The 24241-nt window shown below is 36.8% G+C and overlaps 1 protein-coding gene across 3 annotated transcripts in view; it reads left to right on the forward strand.

The window, feature by feature from the left end:
• STIM2 (stromal interaction molecule 2) overlaps positions 1 to 24241 on the forward strand; it is a 67352-nt gene that overhangs the window by 22420 nt on the left and 20691 nt on the right. For all 3 annotated transcript variants that reach the window (XM_074587754.1, XM_074587752.1, XM_074587753.1), the window contains exon 2: positions 17250 to 17380. In XM_074587754.1, coding sequence (XP_074443855.1) covers positions 17250 to 17380 — 131 coding nt within the window. The remainder of the gene's footprint in view (positions 1 to 17249; positions 17381 to 24241) is intronic.

Genomic DNA, 24241 nt, shown 5'->3' on the forward strand with positions numbered 1-24241 from the left:
TCTTAGAGGCTGTTTGTATCAAGACATCTTGTGAAAAACTGCAGCTAAAATCCTGCTTGTCTTCATTTTAATTTTATCTAGTTGCTTGCTTTTTGTTACTTTGGATATTTTTTATTAAGCCATTAAGTACACACTTGCCCTCACGAATGTACTGGCTTTTGTGCATACATAGAAGTATACAATTTGACAAATGCTGATCTAATTTGAAAAGTGCAAGTGGGTGTTTAAGAATATAAAAGATTATCTCCTTTTATGACAGCTCTCACCCTCTTGCTGTTCCTTTTTTGGAGTCATTTCAAATTGACCTGCAGGTAGAAAGCTCTTTCAGGTAAGAAAAGGGTGTGCTTGTGTTCATTTAAGGAGTTTAAAAAAAAAAAAAAAAAAAGGAAGTGTATATATCATGTTGGGGAAGAAATACTTGTTACTTGTTTTTTTTAGGATAAGCGGGATACTTGCTTTTAGAGTAAAAGTCTGTGAAAAATGCATGTTCTGGAGCTGGCTACTTTACTTGTCATCTCACTGGCCTGCAGTTGTGGAATTTCTTCTGTTCGTGTGACCTCTCATGGAAAGGCACAGTTATGTGATGGTGAAAGGAATGATTCTTTTTTGAGGCAGTGTTTTTTTAGCAATATAGGATTACATTTTTAGTAATGTAGACTTTTTTTTTTTTTGAAAAAAGTCTCTGCAGGTATTTGCAGAATTCTGTTGTCATTTAAAAGATTGTACTTGTCTCTCAACTGTCCCGTTTCAAAGAGTTGGTTGTTTTATTTTTTTTTGTTTGACAATTTCTGTAAGTTTTTTGCATTCTGTACTTGGAATAGCAGATCCTTAATTTTTGCCTTGGTCTAGTAGTCTTGCGATCTTGTCTATCGCTTTAAAATATCAGTGTAATATTTATTTTCATTGCCAAGCTAAAAGAATTCTATTATATTAATCAGGTTTTACTACAACAGATAATCCTTTGTAAGGGATCAGTAAATCAATAGTGCATGTGATCTCATATGAAACAAGGGAATTTAAAGAACTCCAGTGTTTGTTTATTAAAACTTGGATTGAAATAATTACCATTATAAAAAACGCAAACGAAAACCAAAGAATATTTTATGCAGTGCAGAGATTCAATTTTACTGCCAGTAATTTACATTACCTACTGATTTCTATATTCTCAAAACTTGTAGATTAAAAAAAAAAAAGCCCGATGAATCTTCCAATTGTGTACACCAGTAAATTTGGTAAACTTAAATAATGTTTGATACATTGTTTTTACATGTCAGTTTGCTGCTTGAGACTGATTAAGTATTGTTATTTGAAAACGTTTGTAGCTTTACTCTGCTTACTAGGTAAGCTTTTCCTGGCAAGTGTTAAGATAAAAGATTTTAGTTAATGGCATTGAAGCCCGCCTTTCAATAAATAATGCTCAAGTTCAGTTTGTGCAGTTACATGGAACAGCTGATGCTGTTCAGAAAAGGCTGGGATGAATTCTTGTTAGTGTTTGGTTTAAACCCTGAATTTGCTTCAGGGTTTGGACCTTCTGTAAGGTGTTGCTGCGGGTAGTTATGCACAAATGAGCTCTGAGCTCAGATTGTTTTCTTGTTGAGGTAGAACTGAACTCTAATAGAGTAGATTTGGGTACCTCTTCAGGGCGTTGGTTGCATTAATTCTGCAGATCTCCTTAATTTCACTTCAATTTTTCTGATTTTGCTTGCTTCTCAGTTTTAGTGCATTTCATATATGCGATTATTTCTACAGCTTTCCAATCAAAATCTGGATGAAGTCTCAAGTTACAAATTCTTATTTTATGTGAATATATTGAATGATTTTTATAAGGTGCTTTTGTTACACTGCTCTAAGTAGATCAATAAAATCGATGGTTTACCATCTTATCTCCTTTTCTACTATTTCCACACCCTTCTGCCTCCCTCCCCCCTGCTGTTGACTTCAACTTAGCTAACAGCATCTCGAATCTTATTTTTGATCAAGATTGCAGTTGTAGTGCAGTAACTTATGTAACGCTTTTGCCTAAATTACTTTTTCTGCTTATAAAAACAGTGAAAGGATTTTGAAACAACCCTGTCTTTTCTCTTCTTCCCTCCTCCTTCTGCATATGAAAATTGTTAACCCTTCTCAAAATCTTTAGCTTTAAACTTGTGTCAGTGTTAATAGAGCCATTAAACCTTTTTTAGATATTTGTCCCTAGAGAATATTAAATGTCTCAAATTTTTATATTGCTGAAGGGAAAAGTGAGGCGTCTTACCAAAACAACACTGAATCTTACTGGAGCTTTAGAAAACTAACAGTGTCATAAAGTTTCTTTAGCTGTGGCACAAAGGTGTAGACTTTTGTAATAGATATCTCACTTAAAAGTACAGGTTGTCATTTACCTGGGGCTAGACATGGCTACATAAAGTAGAATTTTGGCTTTTTTGTCTTCATAATGTCGTGCATACAAAATATCTCCTAATATAAAAAGTATTTCTTATGGAACTACAAGATGCAAAGCAATGTTATACAATATGTAGTGTAGCTTTAAAAAAAATCTCATTCTTGAATGAACATGCCTATTCTAGTTGTGATAAATTCTTTCTTCTGAATGGTTATCACCCTATTGTCAAGCTCTGGGCTTCTACAGGCATACCAATTCTTAATACCCCGGTCTCTTAATTGTCTTTCAGAATGCCTTGGGTTCTGCTGAAACTTGTATCTCTTCATTATATACGATGATTGCTTTGAACTGATGTGATGGTAAAACCATACAGATTTTGCAAAGGCGTTCCTAAGCAGAAGTCCATTTGTATGCATGAACACAAGCCTTCTTTACTATGGACATGAGGAATACATATGCACATTGAAAGGCAGCAAAACCTGTGCATGTAAGATCCCATTTGGGATTTGATCAGGATTTTCCAAGGGTTTCTTCAGGTTTGCGTTGTTCTTTGTCTGTTATCGTTAGATATTTACTTAATACTTTGGGTTGTCAATGTGGTGGGTCAGCAACTTCTTCACAACAGCATGCTTCCTAGGAGTACCCTAGGAACGTATGGTGAGCATACAGTTAACATAAGCAGGAATGACTACTGGTATTACATTTTCATTAGTGAATTGGAGCCCTCAGTTTTGGGGGTAACTGTTGTTCTAGAATCTGCCTTTCAAAACAGGTGATAGAGGTGCGGGTTGAAAGGGACCACTGGAGGTCAAGCTTGTGCTCTAAGCAACAATTGTCACCATTGCAAGAACAGGTCATCTACACTGCTTTCTGGCCAACTTCTGAAATCCTCTAAGGGTAGCAACTCCACGTCCTCCAAGTAGCTTGCCATAATACTGCAATGCCCTCCTGGCAAAAAGGGGTTTCCTGATGTCTAACCTGACCCCTCCTAGTGCATAGTTTGACTGTAGCCCCATGTTATGTGGGCTGTCCCTACTGAGAAGGGTTTGCCATCTGCTGTCAAGCAGTTAGTTGCAGGCTGCTGTTAGATCACCTTAGCCTTCTCTTCACAAGACTACACAAGCCCAGCTTTCTGAGAATCAATGTTCTCCTTGAAATTGTATGGGATTGAAGCTTTGTTTTCTTTTAATTCTAATAAAACTGAACAAGTTCATCGAGCATAAGATTTGGAAAGCAAAAGTCTTAAGAACGTGTAGTAATAATGGATTCAAAATGAGCCTCCAGAACAAAAAAAAGTTGCATGTTGCAAGTATGTGTGTGTTCATATGTATACATACAGTCAAACAATACAACGTTTTTCCTTTAAAAAGTAAAAAAGTTTCCTTGGATATCATAGATTGTCAGTTGGCTTGTTGTAAAACTACAATCTGTTTCTGTATAGAAGATATTTAATGTTTTGCTTCCATCTGAGTGCTTTAAGATGTGCATTTTTGAATGAATTTTCTGCCTGGACGTTATCTGTGTGTTAGACCATGGAATATGAATAATAACAAGTAGTAGGCTTTGGAGAGAAACGAGATGAAATCTCACGTAGAAAGGTTCTTTCATTCAACTGAGTTTAAGAAGGTATGGGAGCAGAAAATAGAATAATTTCTTATTACTCAAGTGAGAAAAAGGAGAGATGGAGAGTTCAGCACTCAAAACATCTAACAAGACTGTTTCTTAAGTGAGTATTATCTTGCATGAGATAGGGAATTAGTAGCTCACAGAGAAGTAAATTTATAGAAGTGTTTAAAAGAAAGTTTTCAATTTGAATTTCTGATATGCCTAGATGGAAGACTACTTTTTTTAATGCCTTGACAGTTTCTCCTTTAAATCTTAAGATTTTAGATAACAACATTAAATTTTAAAGAAAAGGAAGGAAGGAAAAATTGAGAACTTGATGATTGCTAAGATAGTAGGGTCAGTAGTGCGGTATCTCTGGTGTAGGCTGTTTGTATTGTTGCCATAGGTAAAGGAAGTGAGCACGTAATTCTGCAAGATAGTTGTCGGTGTTAGCTTAGAATAAGGTGAGTGTACTAAGCTTTCAATTTGTGATGCTACCATTTTGAAGTAACATGAAACCAATGGTCTTCAGACTTGGGTTCAGTTATCTTCTTATAGTAGTCTCATCTTTGTCACATATACAAATATTGCTGTTCTCTGGTCTGTCCCAAGCACGTGTCTAAGACTTTTGGTTCGTGTCATTGCCAGAGAGAATTTCTGAATAAGAGGGGAATTTTGCTGAGAATATCCTCCTAGTTTGAAAACTTGCTGATTAATTTTTTATAATGTTAACTGAGTAAGTTCAAAAATACTTGTTTGTTTTGTAATTTTAATGGTAATGTAACCTGGCTTTGATTTGGCATGGGTTAGTAAAGTTTCACTTACATGAAAAGACCGTTAGCAAACATGTCAGAAGTTTTCATGTTAACTGGAAACTAGTGTTAACTTATGTGCTAATTTAAATATTACTAAAGAAATGAAACTTAATGAAAAGAGAAAACTGTTTCCTTTGCATTTTAATAGAATAAAGGAGAGAATGTAGCTCTGTGTTATGGAATGTAAGACACAATTATGTTACCCATTTTCTGGTGTCTACTGTATGTTGATTGTGTTCAGTGTTCCTCAGAAATGCAGAATAGACAAAAATTGTCCCCTTGCCCCTAGCAGATGACTTGGTATGAAAATTGCTTTAAAATGGTGACAGACAAAAACATATTTAAAGCGAAGATTTATGACCTACAAATTGTGTTAATATACAAAAAAGATTAAAATGTGTATGCTGGCTGATAGGTGCAACTGACATGGAGTCATTGGTTTTTAGGTGTTGACTTTCTCAGGTATTGTGTTTAGGGCATGAGAATAGACCTTGGAGATAAAGCCTGTAGAACATATGTTCCTTGTATTTGATTGAACCAAAGTGAAACTGCAAGGTCGGATAGCATTACAACACATGCTTTTCTTTTTGACATGTGAACAAAGAACTTCAAATGTGTTTTATTGTCTATGGAGGCCATAAATAAGCAAAAGGACACCTACAAAAAACAAGACAGAAACCCCAACATATTTGAAAACAATATTAATTTTGTAGAAGTGGGGTTTTTTCTATTTGTTCTATTTGTCACGTATTTCTGTTTCTATGGGAAACGGAAGATTTCGTGAAATTTGCTTCCTGGGGTTTTTGAAAATGTGATCTAATTGAATGTATTGAAATAGAATTAATCTTTCATGGTTCTGGTTTACTTTTTCTTAATGATGAACAGGTGGTTTTTTAACTTTTGGAAGTTATTTCCTTTTTGATAATTGAAAATGATGGGCTACCTGTTCATGTTGATATTTGATATATTAAAAAAAAGGTAATGTAGCGGAAACACTTATGTCTGTTGGAATTTGGCTCTGTGCCTGTTTTCCTACTTCTGTCTATTGCAGGGAGCAAATAGCAGCAGAAGCATTGGTAATGCTGTGCATGAGATACCCAGTCCCATTTGCACCACATGTCCACAAGAGTTTAAAAAAAACTCCTAGGATATTATTTTCCGTGCTTTAGCCTTTTCAAATCTGATAGATACAAATCAATAGTAGTGTTTAAAGTCTTATGTAAGACTCTAAAATATGCACTGAAATTTTATGTTTAAATAAGCTAGATGTAATATGTCATAAAATACCTGTAATGGCTTTCATAAGTAAAAGTAGTCATCATCTGGAAAAAGCTTACTGCCCTTCATTTCTTCTTGATTTTCCCGATGTGTCAGAAACATACGTTGGGGCTTAATCTACTTTAGTAGATTATGTATCTCTTCATGTTATTGATTACCTTTTAAAGGTAAACATTCTTTTGTAGTTGGTTGTAACCTCAATTGCCACAGTATTAATTTATACTTTTTTGTGCTTTCCCTTGAGCTTTCCATAAGTAGGTTCCTGGCTGTTTTGTCTCTTCAGAACACTTTCTTGTGTGGCCAATAATAATTAAAAAAAAAAATAAAAAATCCCTCAAACAAACCAAAAAAGCCCCAGACAAGCTCATTTGGATTTATGTAGCCAAGTATCATAGTTTGTCAGCTTTGGGACAGATCCTAATATGTTGTGTGGTTTTTTGGGTTTTTTTTAATAGTCTTACATATTGAATTCTTTCTGCATATTCTGGCTCCTAGGTTTTGGAAACTGGTCAAAAAATTGGAGCTTAAATGAAGGGACTACATAATTTACAGCAATATTTGGGACAGCCATGCTCTTAGCGGGCACCTTGCGCTTGCTGGTCTAAGTTTGTAGAGAAGAGGTATCTCCGACGACCCGCTGTTTATGATGTGGACTGACTGCAGCCAAAGTGGGGTATATCTGGAGTTTGTGACTTCTCTGGACTCATGGGGAGAGCCTTGGAGAAAGGGACAAATTCTGAGCATCCTGGCAGTGTTGTTAGAAACTGTTTTGTTAAATCTTGTGGAGTGTTTTATTTGCGTTTGCTATTACTCTAACTCCTGATATAGTGTTACAAAAGTCTGTGTTTTAGGTTTTATAGGCCACAACATTTACTTGACAAATTGCAAATTGCTTCAAGTGGAGAGTTCAGTGAGTCCAGCCATGAGTCAACTTGTTGCAGGTAATTATGTATATAATTTTTCCACTTAATAGTTAATTGCAAGAAGTCATCTAGGCCACGGCCTCGTCCTATGCCTCCTTGTGGAGAAGGCACGGATCTAAAAAATGGAGCTGGAGTTTTCCCCTCAAGCAGCGTAGGTGGTGTTCCACTGCATTACTTCCATTTTTCAGTTTATTGCTCGCCTACTGTGGTGCTGGCTACGTTCATTTGTAACATAGGGCACGTCAGGACCGGGGTTTAGCAGCAGCACTGGCAATAAAGTGCAGTTCTCCCTGCTTCTGCATGGGTTTCCTCCTCCTCCCCCTGCACCTTTGCCGTCACAAGTGTTTGTGCAGGTGTATCAGGAACCAATTCAGGCAGGATCTGTTTCCTGCTCCTTCCTGCAGCGGGATTGCACAAATGTGCTGATGTTGGTACGAGGAAGGGGATAGTACAGGGACAGGAACAAACAGCGGGGGCACGAACAGTTAGGAATCCTTTTAGCGTTAGTCTTTGGCTTATTCTGCTTTAGAGCATATGTGAAATTACTGCCTTGGCTCTTCCTTGCATCCTGAATATGCTCATGCTGTTGGGGAGCAACTGATGGTATTTGAAGCTGTACAAGTAGTATTTGGCAATGTGTGTTGTTCAGGCAAATGTAGAGTATTTGGGAACCTTACTGTTTTCTTTTGTTTGTGACTTCTCGAGATTTGTCTAGAGGCACAATACTACTACTTTAAACTTGTATGCAAATTGTATCTAACTCTTTTTGATGGGAAAAGCCATGTGCTTGTAGTATGAATTTGATTCTGTGTGGTGGTGTGTTTTTTTTTTTTTTTTTTTTTTTTAAATATCTGGGCTAGTTCTCTCTGGCGTTGTATGACTTATTCTACGTTTTGGAGTTCTTGTTTAATTGAACTGAGTTTCCTCTTTTTCTACTCTGCGTGATTCCAGTGCATGACCTTATGCGCAGAGTGTGAGTGTTTGATGCGTGCTCATTGTGTAAGAACTGGCTTCTATCTTATTGACCACCTTGACAACTAAGGAATACATACTGGAGAACTACACCATTTGCTGCTGTCTTTATGGGCCCAGAAATACATTGATCAAAACAGTATCAACCAAGATCTAACATTCTGATAACTGTAAATATCAGTATCTGTGTTGTCTGTGTTGCTTGAGCAATAGCATAAAGATGATATGTTTTTTCCAAAGATGTGTGACTATCTCATTTTTTTTATATTCTGAAAGCTTTTTTTTTTTTTTTAAAAAAAAAAGGGCTCTCTAGATCTTATTCGCATCAAGAGATGCATCAAATAAACCAAGGTGAACTGAGACACCATCAGTAGATTTGTCAGCCCGGTTTATCACTTGGTGAAATTCATCATGAGAAAAATATTTAGCAGCATATTAGTAGCAGCAAAACTGCCAGTTGTGCAATCTGGAGTTGGATGTGAGTGCTAACTGCAGAGCAGTTCATGTAAGCTTCTGGAAGTAGGATAGTCCTTAACTAGCCAGCAATCTGTACTACTAAATCTTCACAGAAGCTAATAGGACTATTTAAAGAAACTGATATTTATACATCCTTAAAATTACTGATATGTTGAATGGTGCTAAAAGGAAGTGTTTAATTATGGCGTTACTGATTAAATAAAATGGATCTATGCACTCAGCGCCTTTGTATTTCTGAAAGTATAAACATTGTATAGGCTGACAAATAAAATACTCAAATGCTAGAATCTTAACAGATTGTGTATTAAAAAAACAGAGTGCCCTGATGTAAGCTGCCTTTATTGTAAGTACAATGTTACATCTTTTTAATTTAGGTTTTTGGTTGTATAATTCTGATATGCTCTCTTAAAGTATAAATACATCCTGACAACATGTTGTTACAGGAACTCTGAGGGAACTGACGATGCTACAGATGGTGCTCACAGAGGATTAAATTTGATTCCTTGGTTAGAACAGTTAATAATATACGTACTAGATCAGATGGTGGAGAAGACTGAAGTAATTCAGTAATGTCAGCAATGTCATGCTTACATGCCTGATTCATGGATATAGGATATGATTATGAATCACACATGAAAACAAATATATCAGCGGAAAAACTTATGTGGTTAAAAGTATAAATTTAAAGATATATATAATTTGTGTAAAAATAATAAATATGACTTTAATATAGTCCTCTAATTTACAATTTTAGCATGTTTCAGTTTATTTGTCTGAAAGTGTAAGGATTTAGGTCTTAAGAGATGCTTTTTTGTTCTTGAAACCACATCTGTAAAACTTTTTATGCCTTTTAGTGAACTTTTTAAAAATTATGTAAGGTGCTAAAAGCCTTTTAAAGTGCCCCCCCCCCTTTTTTTTCCATTTTAAGAAGTTGTGAACTACCTTTTCAGCATGAAAAAAGCTTGTAGACTTTTAAATTAGCAGCCACATTATCATGGTGGTTATGTTCTGCGGATCACTGTCTTCCAGAAGAGTGTTTATTGGCTCATGCTCTGCTTAGCTCTTGAGCCATATCTGAATAGAAATTGGTACGCTGAATATTGACTATACACTTTCACCAGGGGGCTAAAGATCAGACTTCCAGATTAATGCACAGCAGGGGTGTTAACAAGGATGGAATTCTAAGCAAGATGATGAGGTTTAGGACATTTGCTTCAGAAATCACATGGACATATTGTCAGGCATTTGAAGGTGACCTGTAAATTGCTTTTGTGATTTCCTGACCAAATGCTATGCTACTGTTCTTCCTTAAGAGCTGACAAATTACTGGGCAGATTAAAGTATATAATGAGGGATATACTGCATCTTTTCCAGCTTCTTGCTGGTAGAAAAGGGAGAAAGTTTTTTAGTACAACAGTAAAGAACTAGTCAGACCTAAAATATATAAAAAGCGTAGATGTGTATTGTTACATGTGCTTAGATGTGTGTTATGCACTAATAGCCACTGAATGTGTATGAATGCACATCTGTAGTTTATTTCAGCTTAATGTTTTGTTGACAAATTAACCCAACTAGTAAATTCACAGTCTTGTTTCTTTCATAGCTGTAACTTCTGAACACATATAGGATGTAAGGCAAAAATGTCAACTGTTGTGTTAATTTTGTCTGAGTTAAGGGTATGTTTTTATTCCAGGTGAAGTTATGGATTTAGGTCATCTTTGAACCTAAGTAAATTTGTTTTTTCTTGGAGCTATTCTAATTTTAGATGTTAATAATTACTATAACACACAAAGAGTACATCATATGTTTTTAAAGGTGCATTAAATAATCTTCACTGTCAAATCAAGATACACGGATGAAAACTTAGCTTTAAACTGCATTAAGTATTTCCCTTCTTGGTTTTGTTGTACTAATACATACAAGTAAAGTGAGACAGACTTTCCTTTTGCTGAGAGTAGGTGTCAGACATCTGGCATTTTTTTTAACTTCTTAACTTTTAACTTTTTAACAAATTTCATATGTGTTTGTAGGTTTGCATAGTAAGTACAAGTTGGAAGGAGGAAAAAACGGAGAATTTTTGATGGCTTGCGTAAGATGCGTCTCCCAGTTTCCTTTCATCCTGCTTTGTTAGGGTTGGCAGGAGTTCCTCTTCTAAATCAGTCTACTTTGACCATTGTATACAATAATTGTCCAACTTCCTCTTCCCTTCAAACTGTGTCGTTGCTCAGGCAGGGTGTGGGAAGGAGATGGAAAAGCCATGAATCCATCTTCTTGATTTTTGTTTAGTCAGACAGAGCACAGTTGTAACTTCATAATTAATTTCCTAGCACTCTAAATGAAGTGTTTTTACTGATATTTTGTCTTGTCAGAATAATCCTTGACACGATTAACGTATTCAAACTCCCTTTTGCAACTTCCTTTTTAAATAAGCATTGCTGATTTGGGATAGTTGCTTTTAATACAGTTAAATTAAAACAAAATTAGATTTGACTCAAATTTAATTCTCTAGAGAATTCCTTTCTTATCTTTTTCCTTTGACTAAACATTTTTATTGCTATGAAGTTCTTAAATAGTTTTCTGAGATAGTGTATGATGTTTTTGAATGTCTTAACAGATGATCAGACAGTTAACGGTGTCTGCTGTTCTGCAGTTTGTTTTGAAGCTTTTTATCTAAGAAAGATAAGAAAAGCTTTAATCAAAACCTGTCACTTGATTTTTGCTAATGGCATTATTTTACTGAATTTCTGCTTTAAATAACAAACTGTGATTTCACTTTTTCCCTGCCTATAAAAAAAATGAAATTTGAGTTCAGAATTAGACAGCTTTTTTGTGGGTGTGGAGAAAGCAGAGATGAGCTAATGGTGATTTAAGGAATAATCAAAGCCTTGCTTGCCTCATCAAGTTTCAAGTTTCCATGCGGGGGAAAGAAGATAATCGATTTGCATATATTAAAAAGATACTGGAATAGCAGAATAAATGGACGCTTCTGAATAGTGATAAAACCGGAGGTTTAGATCTCTCATGCGAAGATCACTTGTATACATATTGAAGTGGTAATGTTTTATTTTACGTTTGTTTGAAATGTCATCTTTTTTTACTGAAGGCTGTTTGGTGGATTTTAAAAGTATTATGGCAGCTTTCATGGAGCTGAACTGCAAATAGCTGTGTGGTGGGTTTTTTTTTTATTTTCTTTTTTTAAACTGAATTGTTACCAATCCCTAAGCACCACACGTATTCAGGAACAAGTGCTTCAGATACCAGACCTTGCAGTCAGGAGTTTCATCTATGAGTCTCATCTGCTGTTATTGCATGAGTTTATAAACACAGTTTCAGAAATTACCTGAATTTCTAATATGGAGTATTGGAAAAACCTAATGTGAAACTTTACATTTTGAATTTCTCTGGAGACAACGATGTCCTGAGTCTCCTTTCCCGTTGCACCCCTTCCCCTTTCTCTGCATTTTCCTCTTCAGGGATCTCATTTAAGTAACAGTGTTGTGATTAGAAGATAAGCGTATTCTGCCCCTTTTTGTCAAAATTTTGTCTGTTTTTTAAAAATGTTTTTAGTGGAAAGATGTGCTGCAATGATGAACTTTATTTTTCACTCTAATCATTTAAATAAATGTCACAAATGACATTGTCAAGTTAACTGTTATATCCTGCTCAGCCTACTTGCCATATGGAGGAGTTTAATTATTAAGAGTAGGAGTGATTTGCTTTGGGAGCTTTTAATTGAAAGATTAAATGAAGCTCACTCTGAGGCTGTCTTTTCAAGCAGTTGAAGTTTTTAATGACACCTTATGTAAGAATTTGAGATAAAACCAACATGTTTGTTGCCTTTACTGTGAATACTGTGTTTTGAACATCTGGTGAAATTCTTCAAAACACTTGCTTTTCAGTAATTTCAGTAATCCCTACTGTACCCGACACTCAGATTTGTACTCAGGTCTTTAAAAATCATTGTTCTCTTACAGGTGTTTTTTGCCTTGAAAAGAGTCGTATTGAATTGATGAAGAGACTGTAATGCATGTCTCTGGTGTAAAACTAAAGCACGAAAGAAATGTAAGGAAATAGAAATCCTAGTTAGGTGAAGATTTGGCATTTGGCAAGGGGTTGGGGATATTGTGGCCACCTGCTCTGACTCTGGAAAATGCTAAGAAATCCTACTTCTGTCATCATGGCTTGCTGAAACATAGTTATTTTAAGCTGAGAGTATGTACTTAGGAAGTTGATACTTGTGCATAGTGTTTGCCTTTTCTGCGAGGCTTCCCTTTATCCCAGATGGCTTCTTAGGAACGAGGAATCATGAAACAAGGAGAATATAGTACACTCCGGAATTCATCAGAAAAAAGCAGTTTCAGAAACACTGAGGGCTTCCATAGGACTGCCATATGTTAGCATAAAAAAGTGCTCTTCCTTCCAGGTGAACGCTAAACATCCTCACAGAACAAAAATTATGTGTTGTAGCCACTCTCTCCAAATAGCTCCCAACTGCTAAGTTGCTCTGAGTGAACTAATGGAGAAATTTAAAGGCTTTTAAATTTTAAATTTGGAGGTGTGTATCTGGTTCCAGGTACCTCTGAAGATCATAAAGGTTTTGTGTCCCCCCTTATTTTTAAATAGGCTCTTTGAGGCATCGAAAAGACTAAAGGGCTCAGGCACTTTGGAGTCCAGATTGGAACTGCAAACACCTGGCCAGGGTTCCTCTGTCACAGGCTTTGGCACAGTCATAGCTTTTATGCTCCAGTGTCCATTTGCAAAAGGGTGTGTGTGTGAGATAACTGCAGGATTATTAGCTGTTTGTTGGTCTGTCAGTCCTTTTCATTCTGAAGCCTTTTGCACTCCCAACAGTTTAGGGAAAAGAAAATGCAGGATAGATGAAAGACTGAAGGTGCATATACATACCCTTTTACTTTGGAACTGTTTCTGATGGTGTATTCCTAAAATAAATTTCAAGGGCTTTGCTGACACGAACACTTGAAGATCTGGGTGTAGCTAACTTTCCTTACTGGCTAGTGTTGACAGCATCACGTTGTAAGTTTAACTCCTGTTGCATTCAGGAAAGGGTATGAAAAAGCTGTGATTCTAAAGTTTAGGGGAATTTCTAATTTAAGTTTTTCTTGTAGTCTCACCTTATTTTAGCCTCATTGAAAAAGAGGGGGAAAAAAAAAAAAGAAAAGGAAAAGGAAGAAAAAAGAAGTGTTAAGTGTTATTCTCCCCTTATCTGTAAATACAAAGTTTCCTGGATTACCCAGTTAGATAACTCTGTACTTGGTTCTATGTTAAACTGTCTCCTGTAAGATTGGTCTGTGCCCATGGCTTTGAGCAGGTCCCTGGACTAGTGTGGACTAGTTTCTCGTCTTGGAGCTAGGACAGTTACTGAGCTACTCAAGGCAGGAGGAAGGTTTGGTTCAAAAGCCTCTGCCAAGTTTGTTGAGCCATAAATTTGACATTTAATTATTCAGTAACAAATTCCTTCCTTAACATGACCCTAAGTTCTGACACTTCCTTGCTTCTGACGAACATTAAAAACTGGGTTGTAAAATAACTCCTGCCTAGAGTGACATATGGTGTGCTTCTATGCCTCTTGTCCACCTCATCTAATCTGTATCTCTTTTGTTTGCTCGTTCTTCTGCACTGTTTGTTAAAGGAAGGGTCAAATTCTAAGTTACCAGGTTCACTTGCTGAGTGAACTTCATCTCTGTGTTCTTTCCTGTGATGATTTTGGACTAAGTGTACTTCTGACAACATAACAGATGAGGACAGAAAAATCGGTCCCGATATGAAATTAAGTTTGGCCTTAAAGTACAATAGAAGGCTTGGAAACCCAGGACACCTTCAACAGGGTGGATTCAAAGTGAAAAATAATTCTCAACTAGTGTTATAATTTTTTGTGGGGCCTCAGGTCTATATTTGTGATGCTTGCTTTATCTTGAGACTTTTCCTCTTGACTTTTATCTTAATTAACTGGATGCTTGAGAAGTTTCTAACCATACTTAATGCTAGCATTAATCTGAATTGTTTCTGCCACGCAAATGAGGCAAAATACTGCATTTTAGAATCTCCTGCAGAGCTGCAGATGATTAAATTTCCATCAGCTGTTTTTTGGATTTGGTAAGGCTTCATAGGTGTGCTTGTGAAATGCTTTTCACTTATTCTTTAGATTGTGGCTTTGTAATGTCTGTTGTGGGTTGGTGGTTTTTTTTTTTTTTTTTTTTTGAGATTGTCCTCTGAACAATGGGGATGACAAGGGGGATGACAAGTGTTGTCAGTCTGGGAATATTTCATTTTACCATATGTAAATAAGCTTGAAGGTAAATCTGGATTCTGTTTAGAGTGGGTTAATTTTTATTACAGTCGAGATGTGGTCCTACTCCATGTTTCTCGGTCCCAAAAGGAGCAATTGGAACTCTATCGTCTCTTAAAAGAGAGATCAAGTGTTCCTGGAGCCAGCGCACGGGACATTTGAAGCACAAGCAGGCTGTTTACTTCTCTCAAGAAGAGCCATAGCTCTTTAAAGTGCCTTCATGCTTAAATAACCAAAAATGGCATATTTAAGATAAATAAGTACTCGGATTAAGAAACTGATAAACCTCACTTTTGAGAAAATGTACTCTGAGAAAACCTTTTTGATTTGAAAAGCTGGGCTTTCAGGCAAACAAAATGGAAAAACATTTGAATGGGTGCTTGCAAACTGTGAACAGTATTTATCTGACATTTTCTTCTGTGTAAGAATAGAACTAATTACAAATTAAACAAGTTCAGTGTGTTTGAGGGGCCTGTTCTGACAATTATGCTTTCTTCTAACTTAAAACACAGTATAGATCTAATCTTGCAGTACAAAGATGGTTCCTATGATACGTGATTGTATTTAAGTAGTGTCATGTTCTTTGTTCATGGCTATTGGAATTTAATTATTAGAACTTTGAGGTGAGTCATTACTATTGCAAGGGAAGCCTTTCTACACCAAGCACTCTGTATTATAGGGAAAAGTCCTTAAACCTCCCAACGATCGTAATTTTTTCATTGCAAGGCAAAAATCTAAAGGCTGTGTATTGTGCAAATTAAACCTTTCTAATGAAACAAAGGTGGACAAAGAAACTAGATTTTTTTTTTAATTTTAATTTAAAAATTTACTCAGTTTCACTCTTTTTTTTTTTTTCTCCCAAGACGTACTAGTTGCATTCCAAAGCTGAAAACATTGTGGTTGTCCTGGTTTGATGTTTAGTAATGTGTATTTCTGATTTATACGAAGTAGTTCTAAAACCAGCATGTGTCTGTTCTGGGGCAGTGTCAGTGAGTTTGGTTTTTTTGTAGTGATTTTTCTTTTTTTGTGGTTTTTGTTTTAATTGATACATGGGCACAGATAACAGGGAATTTAACTTCTGTATAATTAAATTGGTGTATAAAGTAAGAATGCTTTGGCTCATGTCTAGCTGTAGGGATCAGTCCTGTTAATATGCGTCTGAGGTTCCAGCTATGCCATGGTTGCTACCTTTGTACTACTGCTTTGTAGCCTTATGTAAGCTGAGTCTTATCAGCATCCATTATTTTTGATTATTTTTAAATTTATTGGTACAGAAATGCTAACACAATAAATTTATTTTTCTGTTTCTATATGTGCTTCCTTTTCATTACTTATATAAATTAGCTTTTAATAAATTCTGGAGTAACATGAAAGCTTAATTCTTTAAATAGACTAGAAGAAGCAAAAATGAGTCATATCAATGCAAATACAAATTGAGTCAGCATAGGAGTAAAGTGGAGTGTACCAGCTTATGGGGCTATTATGGCTATTACAGTGGGGATTGCTATCTTATTAAAGCTGAAATTTCAAAAAATTATTTCTCTATCCTTTTCTACCTTCTGCTCTTTGATGGTGTTTGGTACATCAGAATTAATGAAATAGCTTGCTATGAGTTAATACCAAGGTCTGTGAAAGACCAGTGTTTAATGATGGTTGATCATCAAGCATTGTGGATCATTTGGTGTGTGCCTTGTGGGAAAGAACAGAGAGATGACCATCCGACGTGGTGAAAGCAGAGCCATCAGATGCACACAAATTGTGAGCCTTCAGTAATGAATGCAAATGAAAACGTACTATTTTTGACCTGGAATCCTGGTCCACGGTGACTGCTGGTTTTGGTCAGAGCATACAGGACTGAGATACCGCGTATTATTATCAGTTGAATTTTCTTTATGCTGTGCTTTTTTCTCTTGCAGTCCTCCTTGAATATTTTGCATTCAATAGTACTACTTAACTTTGAATTTGATCTGCAGTGTGGTTACCATCCCTTTGTTATCTGTTTATGAAGCTATGACTGTAGAACATGACAACTCTTTTTCTCTCCCTCCGCTGGTCTCTGTTTAGCCAGGCTTTCAGAAAGGAACTTGGAAAATGTAGTGACTCTATTTGCTATTGCAGTGATACATTATTGGGGTGGATGATAGACAGAAGAAAGAGGTGGAGTCAGCGGTTACAGGGTTGGAAGAGAGAGTCAAATCAAACTATTCCAGCCTATTCTTTGGGCTTCCTTCCTGGATAAAAGGAAAAAAAAAAAAAAGAAAAAAAAAAAAAAAAAGAGTTGATTTCCCCCACTCCCTTCGCTTTTTTGGTAAGAATTATTATGTTACAGCTAAATTTGACATCTATGATGCTATGTGCAATGAAGTACCTGTACACATACAGAAATTTAAGCCCTTTCTTGCTTGAGAGCTTTATATTCTAGGTGACAGTAGCTAATATTTTTTTGTTTTTGTTCTTCCACCTCCCCCCCCACCCCCCCTGCCCTTCAGATCCCTGCAGTTCACTCAGCCCACCGTGCTTTACTGAGGAGGACCGATTCAGCCTAGAAGCTCTCCGCATGATCCATAAGCAAATGGATGATGACAAAGACGGTGGTATTGAAGTAGATGAAAGTGATGAGGTAGGACTAAAAAGCCTTCACTTGTGCATTCATGAGGTCTGTCTTTTTTTTCCGCCTGTTTTATGTAGCTGCTCTTTATGTTCCAGCACTTGAGTAGTCATTGCTGTTTTTCTTAATTCAGGCAAATGTGGAAGGAAAGTCTAATTTCTAGAATTGTCTGAAATGGAATATTATTGTCCGTTGTTCTAGCCTAAAGGAAAGTTTTATATGACTATGTATAAAAGCTGTTATTTTTGTGATTAGTGTAAAAGGTAGACAAATGGTGTTGGTTTAGCTTGCAATGAGGCAACTAAGAGTTGACCTGATCTGCCACCTAGTATTTTCGTTTCTTTTCTCTAAGGTTTTCTTGCATAAGGCATCTCTGGGCTTTCCTGTTTACCTTAGATCTCTTCCAGGCACTTCGTGGTGCAAACCAGTATCTGTTACAGGCAGCAACCTAGAAGGCTTTCCTATGTGTTTTTGCTTACATTTTGCAGGCAAGTAGTAAGCACCTCCTGCTGTAGGTTAATGGTAGTTTGGTTGGAAGGGACCTTTAAGATCATAAAGTCCGACCACCAGCCTAACTGTGCCAAAATCACCACTAAACCATGTCCCTAAGCACCACATCTACCTGTCTTTTAAATACCTCTAGGGATGGGGATTCCAAGACTTCCCTGGGCAGCCTGTTCCAATGTTTCAGACCCTGCCTGAAGTTTTTTTGTGATTGTACTTGAATTGCTTTGGTGGGCAGGCTCCTGGTGGTCCTGGCAAAGGACTTGCCCTTGTACTTAGTCAACTTTAACATTGTGATTCTTAAGATTGCTGGTTGGGAATGGAAATATCCATGTAGTTTCATTGTTCTTGTTTCTGCTACCTGGCAGTTGTTAGGTACAGGCTTGAGCAAGTGAGGGTATGAAGATGTCCCCTAAAAATGAGGGTGTTGCTATGTGACTCTAAAGCCCAATCTCACCAGAGGTGAGTAGGAGAATAACCTAGCCCTGATTTCTCTTCCCTTTTTTGTAACATCTCAGGGAAGATTGTTGTCCCTGAGTGAGTTAAGTTGCGAATTGTCATTGTCAAGTTTAATGTGATGCTAGTTACTTTTCTGCGTGACTGTGTACAAACAGCATCAATAGTGATTGATGCTTGGTTGACATGAGTTTTCTGAAGGAACACGTAGTTCCTTCAGAGAGAAGGTGGAGAGAATGAAGTAACATACTTTTTGACTTTGGAGGAGAAAACCTGTGCTTTAGGGAGTGTCATGGCGAGGTAGTTCAGGCACTGGAAATAGTCTAGCTCTGTTACGGCAGAATATCTGGTTATTGTAAATTAATGTTTGGGACAGGCACAATCCAGTCTGCAAACTGAAACATTGGTAATAGTGTGAAAGCTTTCTGAAGAGCTTCTCAGCATTGTGTGATTCTCGTGACTTGTGCTGCATTTGTTATACGTGGAAGTTAAGGAAGTTTAAAAAAAATACTGAAGTATTTATACATGGGGAAACTTTTTATTGGTATTCAAAAAGGATCTGTCCTGGTTTCCAGTGAACCATCTTCATATCTGACCTTAAGTTTCTTCCTGTTCCAGAGGAATGTCAAGATAAACCCAAGCAACAGAAGCTACTCTTAAAACCTCTTAAGATGACTGGAATTAGAACAGTTCATGACGGGTTATAGCTGGGGTAATGAATGATGAGTGAAACTTCATATTCAAACTACTCACTGTGCATAAAATAAGATGACTGAAACGTAGCCCTTTTTTCTGCTAGCTCATTTTTAATTATTGAAGAAATATTTAATTAAAAACCCACCTAAATTAGGTTTTTTTTGTACATATAGTTTTCATGCAAATCAGTGTTGAATATGTATTTGCATAGGGTACTTTCTTCTAAGACATTAAAAGCAAACCTGAAATTAATGAGAAATGCAATTTAATTGCAAGTTCAACTAGTAACCTGTATGTTCGTGCTGTAGCGCTCTTACTGGATCTTTACCATAATTTTAAAAGATCTGACATTTTAACAATATAGTTATGTAGTTGCCTGATTACAGTAGGTCTAAATGTATAGTAGGTCTGTGTCCTAACATACACTATTTCAAAACCAGATTTGTTTTTCTTCTGTCACAGTGGGTGATGCTGCTTGTTTTTATTAAGAATGAGGACTGATAATTAAAAAAAAAAACTTAATTAGAAGTAAAGCTCACATGAACTACAGGGATTTTACTTAACAGCAGGGTAGTGCATTTCCTGTTTCGTCCTTGCATGGTTTTTGCTTGCAAGACTCCTGAATGACAGTATATTGAGTAAGCTGATTAGATACTCATCGGCTTTTTATTTGGCAGGGGAAATGTGACAAAGTGCAATAACTTTCTGCTGTTTTACCAGCACTAAAACAGTGTTACAAATTACAAGTATATATTTACACCAAGGAAGGAAGTTCTTGTAAATAAGTTATTTTGAGAGGGGAAGGTAACAAGAGCTAAAGTTGTTGAACTATTTATTTTAGCTATTTTAATTTGCTAATCCAGTTGAGAACTCCCAACAGTGATTCCAGACACTTCATCTGCACACTGTCTATTATTTTTCCTAATGTTCCTCATGCCTTGTTTTATGTTGTAGTTTGTTTTTCCTCTGTAACATGAAGTCTCACAAAAAAACATTCTGTAAAGAGAGAATTTCTCTAGGACATAAGGGAATTTGAACTTTTATAAGAAACTTTATTTCCTCAAAAACTGTCTGACACTTGAAAGCCTTTTGTGTCTACCTTGTGTGCGCTGGAAAGAAGCTTGTGTTTGACCTTGATGAAATTGATGTGGGGAAACTTGATCTAATTTTTTAGCATGGGATTTATTAGTCATTAAAACACATGCGGGATTTGTTGAAGTCTTCTAAGGGAGATAGAGGGGCTCTAGTTTGAGCATGGACTGGTTAGATATTTTTTTCCTTATTCTTTGGCCTGTTACCTAGGTTAGACTAGATGGTATAACTTAGATTTATGAAGATGAAAAAACGTGAACTTCTAAATTCACTAAAACATACTTTTCTAATTCTAGATATTACAAAATACTTGAAAAAGGGAGCTTTTGTCATAGCTACTCATGTGTTTGAATTTTTTTTTAATTCAGGATTTACATAACTTTCCAATACTTGCCCTGAATTTTTAATATAGAATTAGGTACTTCAAGAAACATAACTGAAAGAAAAAAATAATTGTTTGGATCATAAATTTGTGTCGTACTTTAGAGTATGCTTTACTTTGCAGTTACTAATTCCTGTCACAGTGTGAAACCAGAGAGTATGGTACAGCAGAGAAGAGAAAAAGGGAAGAATGTGGAAAAAGTCTATACTTACCGTTAGGGCAGGCTAATATGAATTTCTCTATCAAATCTAGCTGCAGCTGTTATTACTTTATTATTAACATACAGAAGATTGCAATTAAGCTGGTTTAAAGAGGTAGACTGTAAAAGCGTAACCAAAAGGGAGAACTTATTACTAACTGATGTTTTAGTCATGTGTTGTGGGAGGTTATCTGCCTCAGGAAGCATCTGTTGCACCACGTGTACATGATTTGTTTTAATGATGAAGACACGCAAGCAGTAAGACAGACTTATCATATGTTAACTATTTACATAGGTTTTTCCTGTTTCCAAATGACCTCTATATGTAGATCCTGCATGAAGTCACTTCGTCAAGGAATCTCTCTGTAGAAGTAGAATAAGTTGATGTTTTTGAAATATTAGTCTCTCACTGAGTGTCTAACGTCACACAAAGCTAATGGCATGAATTCACAGCTTTGCGTGGGATCTTTGGATAGATCACTTAATATCTTGATATTTTGCTTGCGTTTTTTTCTGTGATTGCGCTTGCATCATTCCTTAACAAAAAACCCCAATGTAACATACCCCCACAAAAACACCAAAAAACCCCAAAACCAAAACAAAAAACACTGTGTAGAGAGGAAAAGACTGCAGTATTGAAAGCACAAAATGATCAAAGAATGACTTTTAACAGTATAGTCAAAGAAGTTGGAATCTGAGGGGTGATATGCAGAAGTGCCTGACTTAAAATGTTGTCTGGAGGCAAGAATCAAAAAGAATCTAGCTTTAGTGGCCTAAAACAGGGAGGAGGATTGCCTTCTATAGAGCAATTAAAGCAGAAGAAGTAGCTAGTATGATCTGATGAAGAATAGCAATAGTAATATATAGCACTTTGTCTGTAGTAAGTTTGACAGGGGCAGAATATTTGATAGCCCAAGATCTTCCTTTGAAGTGACTATTTCTGAATGGGTGGGCTCTGTGAAGCTATCATTTGAGGTCATATTTGCATCCAAGATGCAAATAATCTGAGAGGGAAGATGAGAGGTGAAGTCTAAAAGAGAAAAAAAAGTCATAGAATCATAGAATCATAGAATTGTTGAGGTTGGAAGGGACCTTTAAGATCATCAAGTCCAACCTTTAGCCTACCCTGACAAGAGCCACTTCTAAACCATGTCCCTCAGTGCCCCATCTACCCTTTTTTTAAACACCTCCAGGGATGGTGAATCCACCACCTCCCTGGGCAGCCTATTCCAATGTTTAATAACCCTTTCAGTGAAAAAATGTCTCCTAATATCTAATCTAAACCTCCCCTGACATAACTTGAACCCGTTTCCCCTCGTCCTATCACTTGTCACCACGGAGAAGAGGTCAGCCCCCATCTCTCTACAACCTCCTTTCAGGTAGTTGTAGAGGGTGATAAGGTCTCCCCTCAGCCTCCTCTTCTCCAGGCTAAACAACCCCAGCTCCCTCAGTCGTTCTTCATAAGGTTTGTCCTCCAGACCCCTCACCAGCTTTGTAGCCCTTCTCTGGACACGCTCCAACACCTCAATGTCCCTCTTGTAGCGAGGGGCCCAAAACTGAACGCAGTACTCGAGGTGGGGCCTCACCAGTGCCGAGTACAGGGGGATGATCACTTCCCTAGTCCGGCTCACCACACTATTCCTGATACAGGCTAGGATGCTGTTGGCCTTCTTGGCCACCTGGGCACACTGCTGGCTCATATTCAGCCGGCAGTCAACCAACACTCCCAAGTCCTTTTCTGTCGAGCTGCTTTCAAGCCACTCTGCCCCAATCCTGTAGCGCTGCATGGGGTTGTTGTGTCCCAAGTGCAGGACCCGGCATTTGGCCTTGTTGAACCTCATACCATTGGTCTCAGCCCATCGGTCCAGCCAAAGTCAAAGAAAGACTCCAGAAGGAAATAAAAATGGAGAAGATACAGAGCTCAAGTGTAAACAACTCAGTTAATAAATAATTTATAGAACTGGGGTGAGTTCAGTATGCGTCAGTATACCCTCCCTTTAGTGCTAATTTGTCGTTAAAGGTTTTATGATAAAGGAGAACCAGTTCATGCACTTACTATTTATTTTTATGATGTAATTAATTTGCTAGTCAAATTCTTGGTTATTTATGCTTCCTTTCTTTTAGCAATTAAAATGGTATATGCATCTGTACATCACAATTTATTTTACAGGCTTGCTAAATTAAAATAATAATGCATAAGTATTACTATTTTAAGAGAATCTGGATATACAAAATTTAACATGGAACTTCAATATGAAATAATTTTCTGAATTACTGCTGAAATAGCTGCCTATTCAATGTGTGTAAAGATGAGTTGGTGAAGTAAGTGTGGATATCTTTGTTCTTTAATTCTGTAAGAGATATTAAAAAAGAATGAAACATGATTTACTAGTTTGGACCAGAGACCTGTTCATTTCAATAATGTGTTCTGGACAGTAATGAGTACTAAATAGTTTGGGAAAAGTGGCAAGAAATTCTGTGACAGGAAATCCTGAAGAACCTAGTTGCCAAGACAGTGTGGTACTCCCCATTTTAAGTATGTATTTTGGATATTAGGAGCATAAAGGTGAAAAAACGCTTTCAGAACTTAATATTAAACTCAGGATGGCTCTAAGTGAATAGCCCTTCTGTATTCTTGAACAAAAGCAAATTGTTACATCTTGGAGGGAGTAAAGATTTAGCAGAAGATTTTTTGTGGGAGGGAGGGAAGTACAGCTATGTATGGAACAGATGTTAAAAAATAATTGATGACATGGTTCAAAAGCTTGATCTTCCTTTGTTTAGTGCATCTTGGGACCTCATTAAACTTCAGAAACCTACCCCAAGTGTTATAATTTCAGCTGGGAGAGGTTCCGCTGTAGACCGAGCTCTTGCTTCATTTTCTTTTCTGCAAATATACACTGGCAAGATGCTAAATGCCCTTTAAAGTTCCCTTAGTATTCTGTTATCCTTATTCTGATATCCTTATCATTTGTATAATAAAGGTCCTTAAACTGGTGTTCATATTTGTGTAAACTTGTTTGTACTTTGTTGTCAGCCAATTAGGCAAAATTCTATATGGCAGAGAAATACCTGCTGCAGTGGTTCAGAAACTGAAAATGTTACAGCTGTTGTGCACACCACTGGGGTGGCTCCTGAGTGTGTTTTACATCTCGCTGTGCAAGAACATTGTTATGAACGTTGAGCTTTTCCAACGAGTATTTTGAGCTTCCTAACCAGTGTAGCGAACCTTTTCCCCCAAAGCTATTGGGTTACTTTGATTCCCTTAGTCATAGATCTGTTAATAGAGGTCTTTTTTTTTGCGTTGAATGTTATCATTCAACTGCTAGTGTTTTGTCCCCATTCAGAGTGTCTTTTAGCCTCCTGAAGTTTTATAAGCAACTCTGAGCATGTCTACACAGTTTTTTCAGAACAGGGTAGGTAGGAGCCAGGTCTTGTCTGAAAACATTACTGTGACCGTGTTAGTCTGTGGCTGTGCTCGTGCAAAGAAGTGGTGGAGGGAGGCAGCGGGTGTTATCATGGGTACGGTTGCATAGAAACCTGT

Source organism: Larus michahellis, chromosome 5 (assembly GCF_964199755.1).
Source record: "Larus michahellis chromosome 5, bLarMic1.1, whole genome shotgun sequence".
In the NCBI taxonomy this organism is placed as follows: domain Eukaryota; kingdom Metazoa; phylum Chordata; class Aves; order Charadriiformes; family Laridae; genus Larus; species Larus michahellis.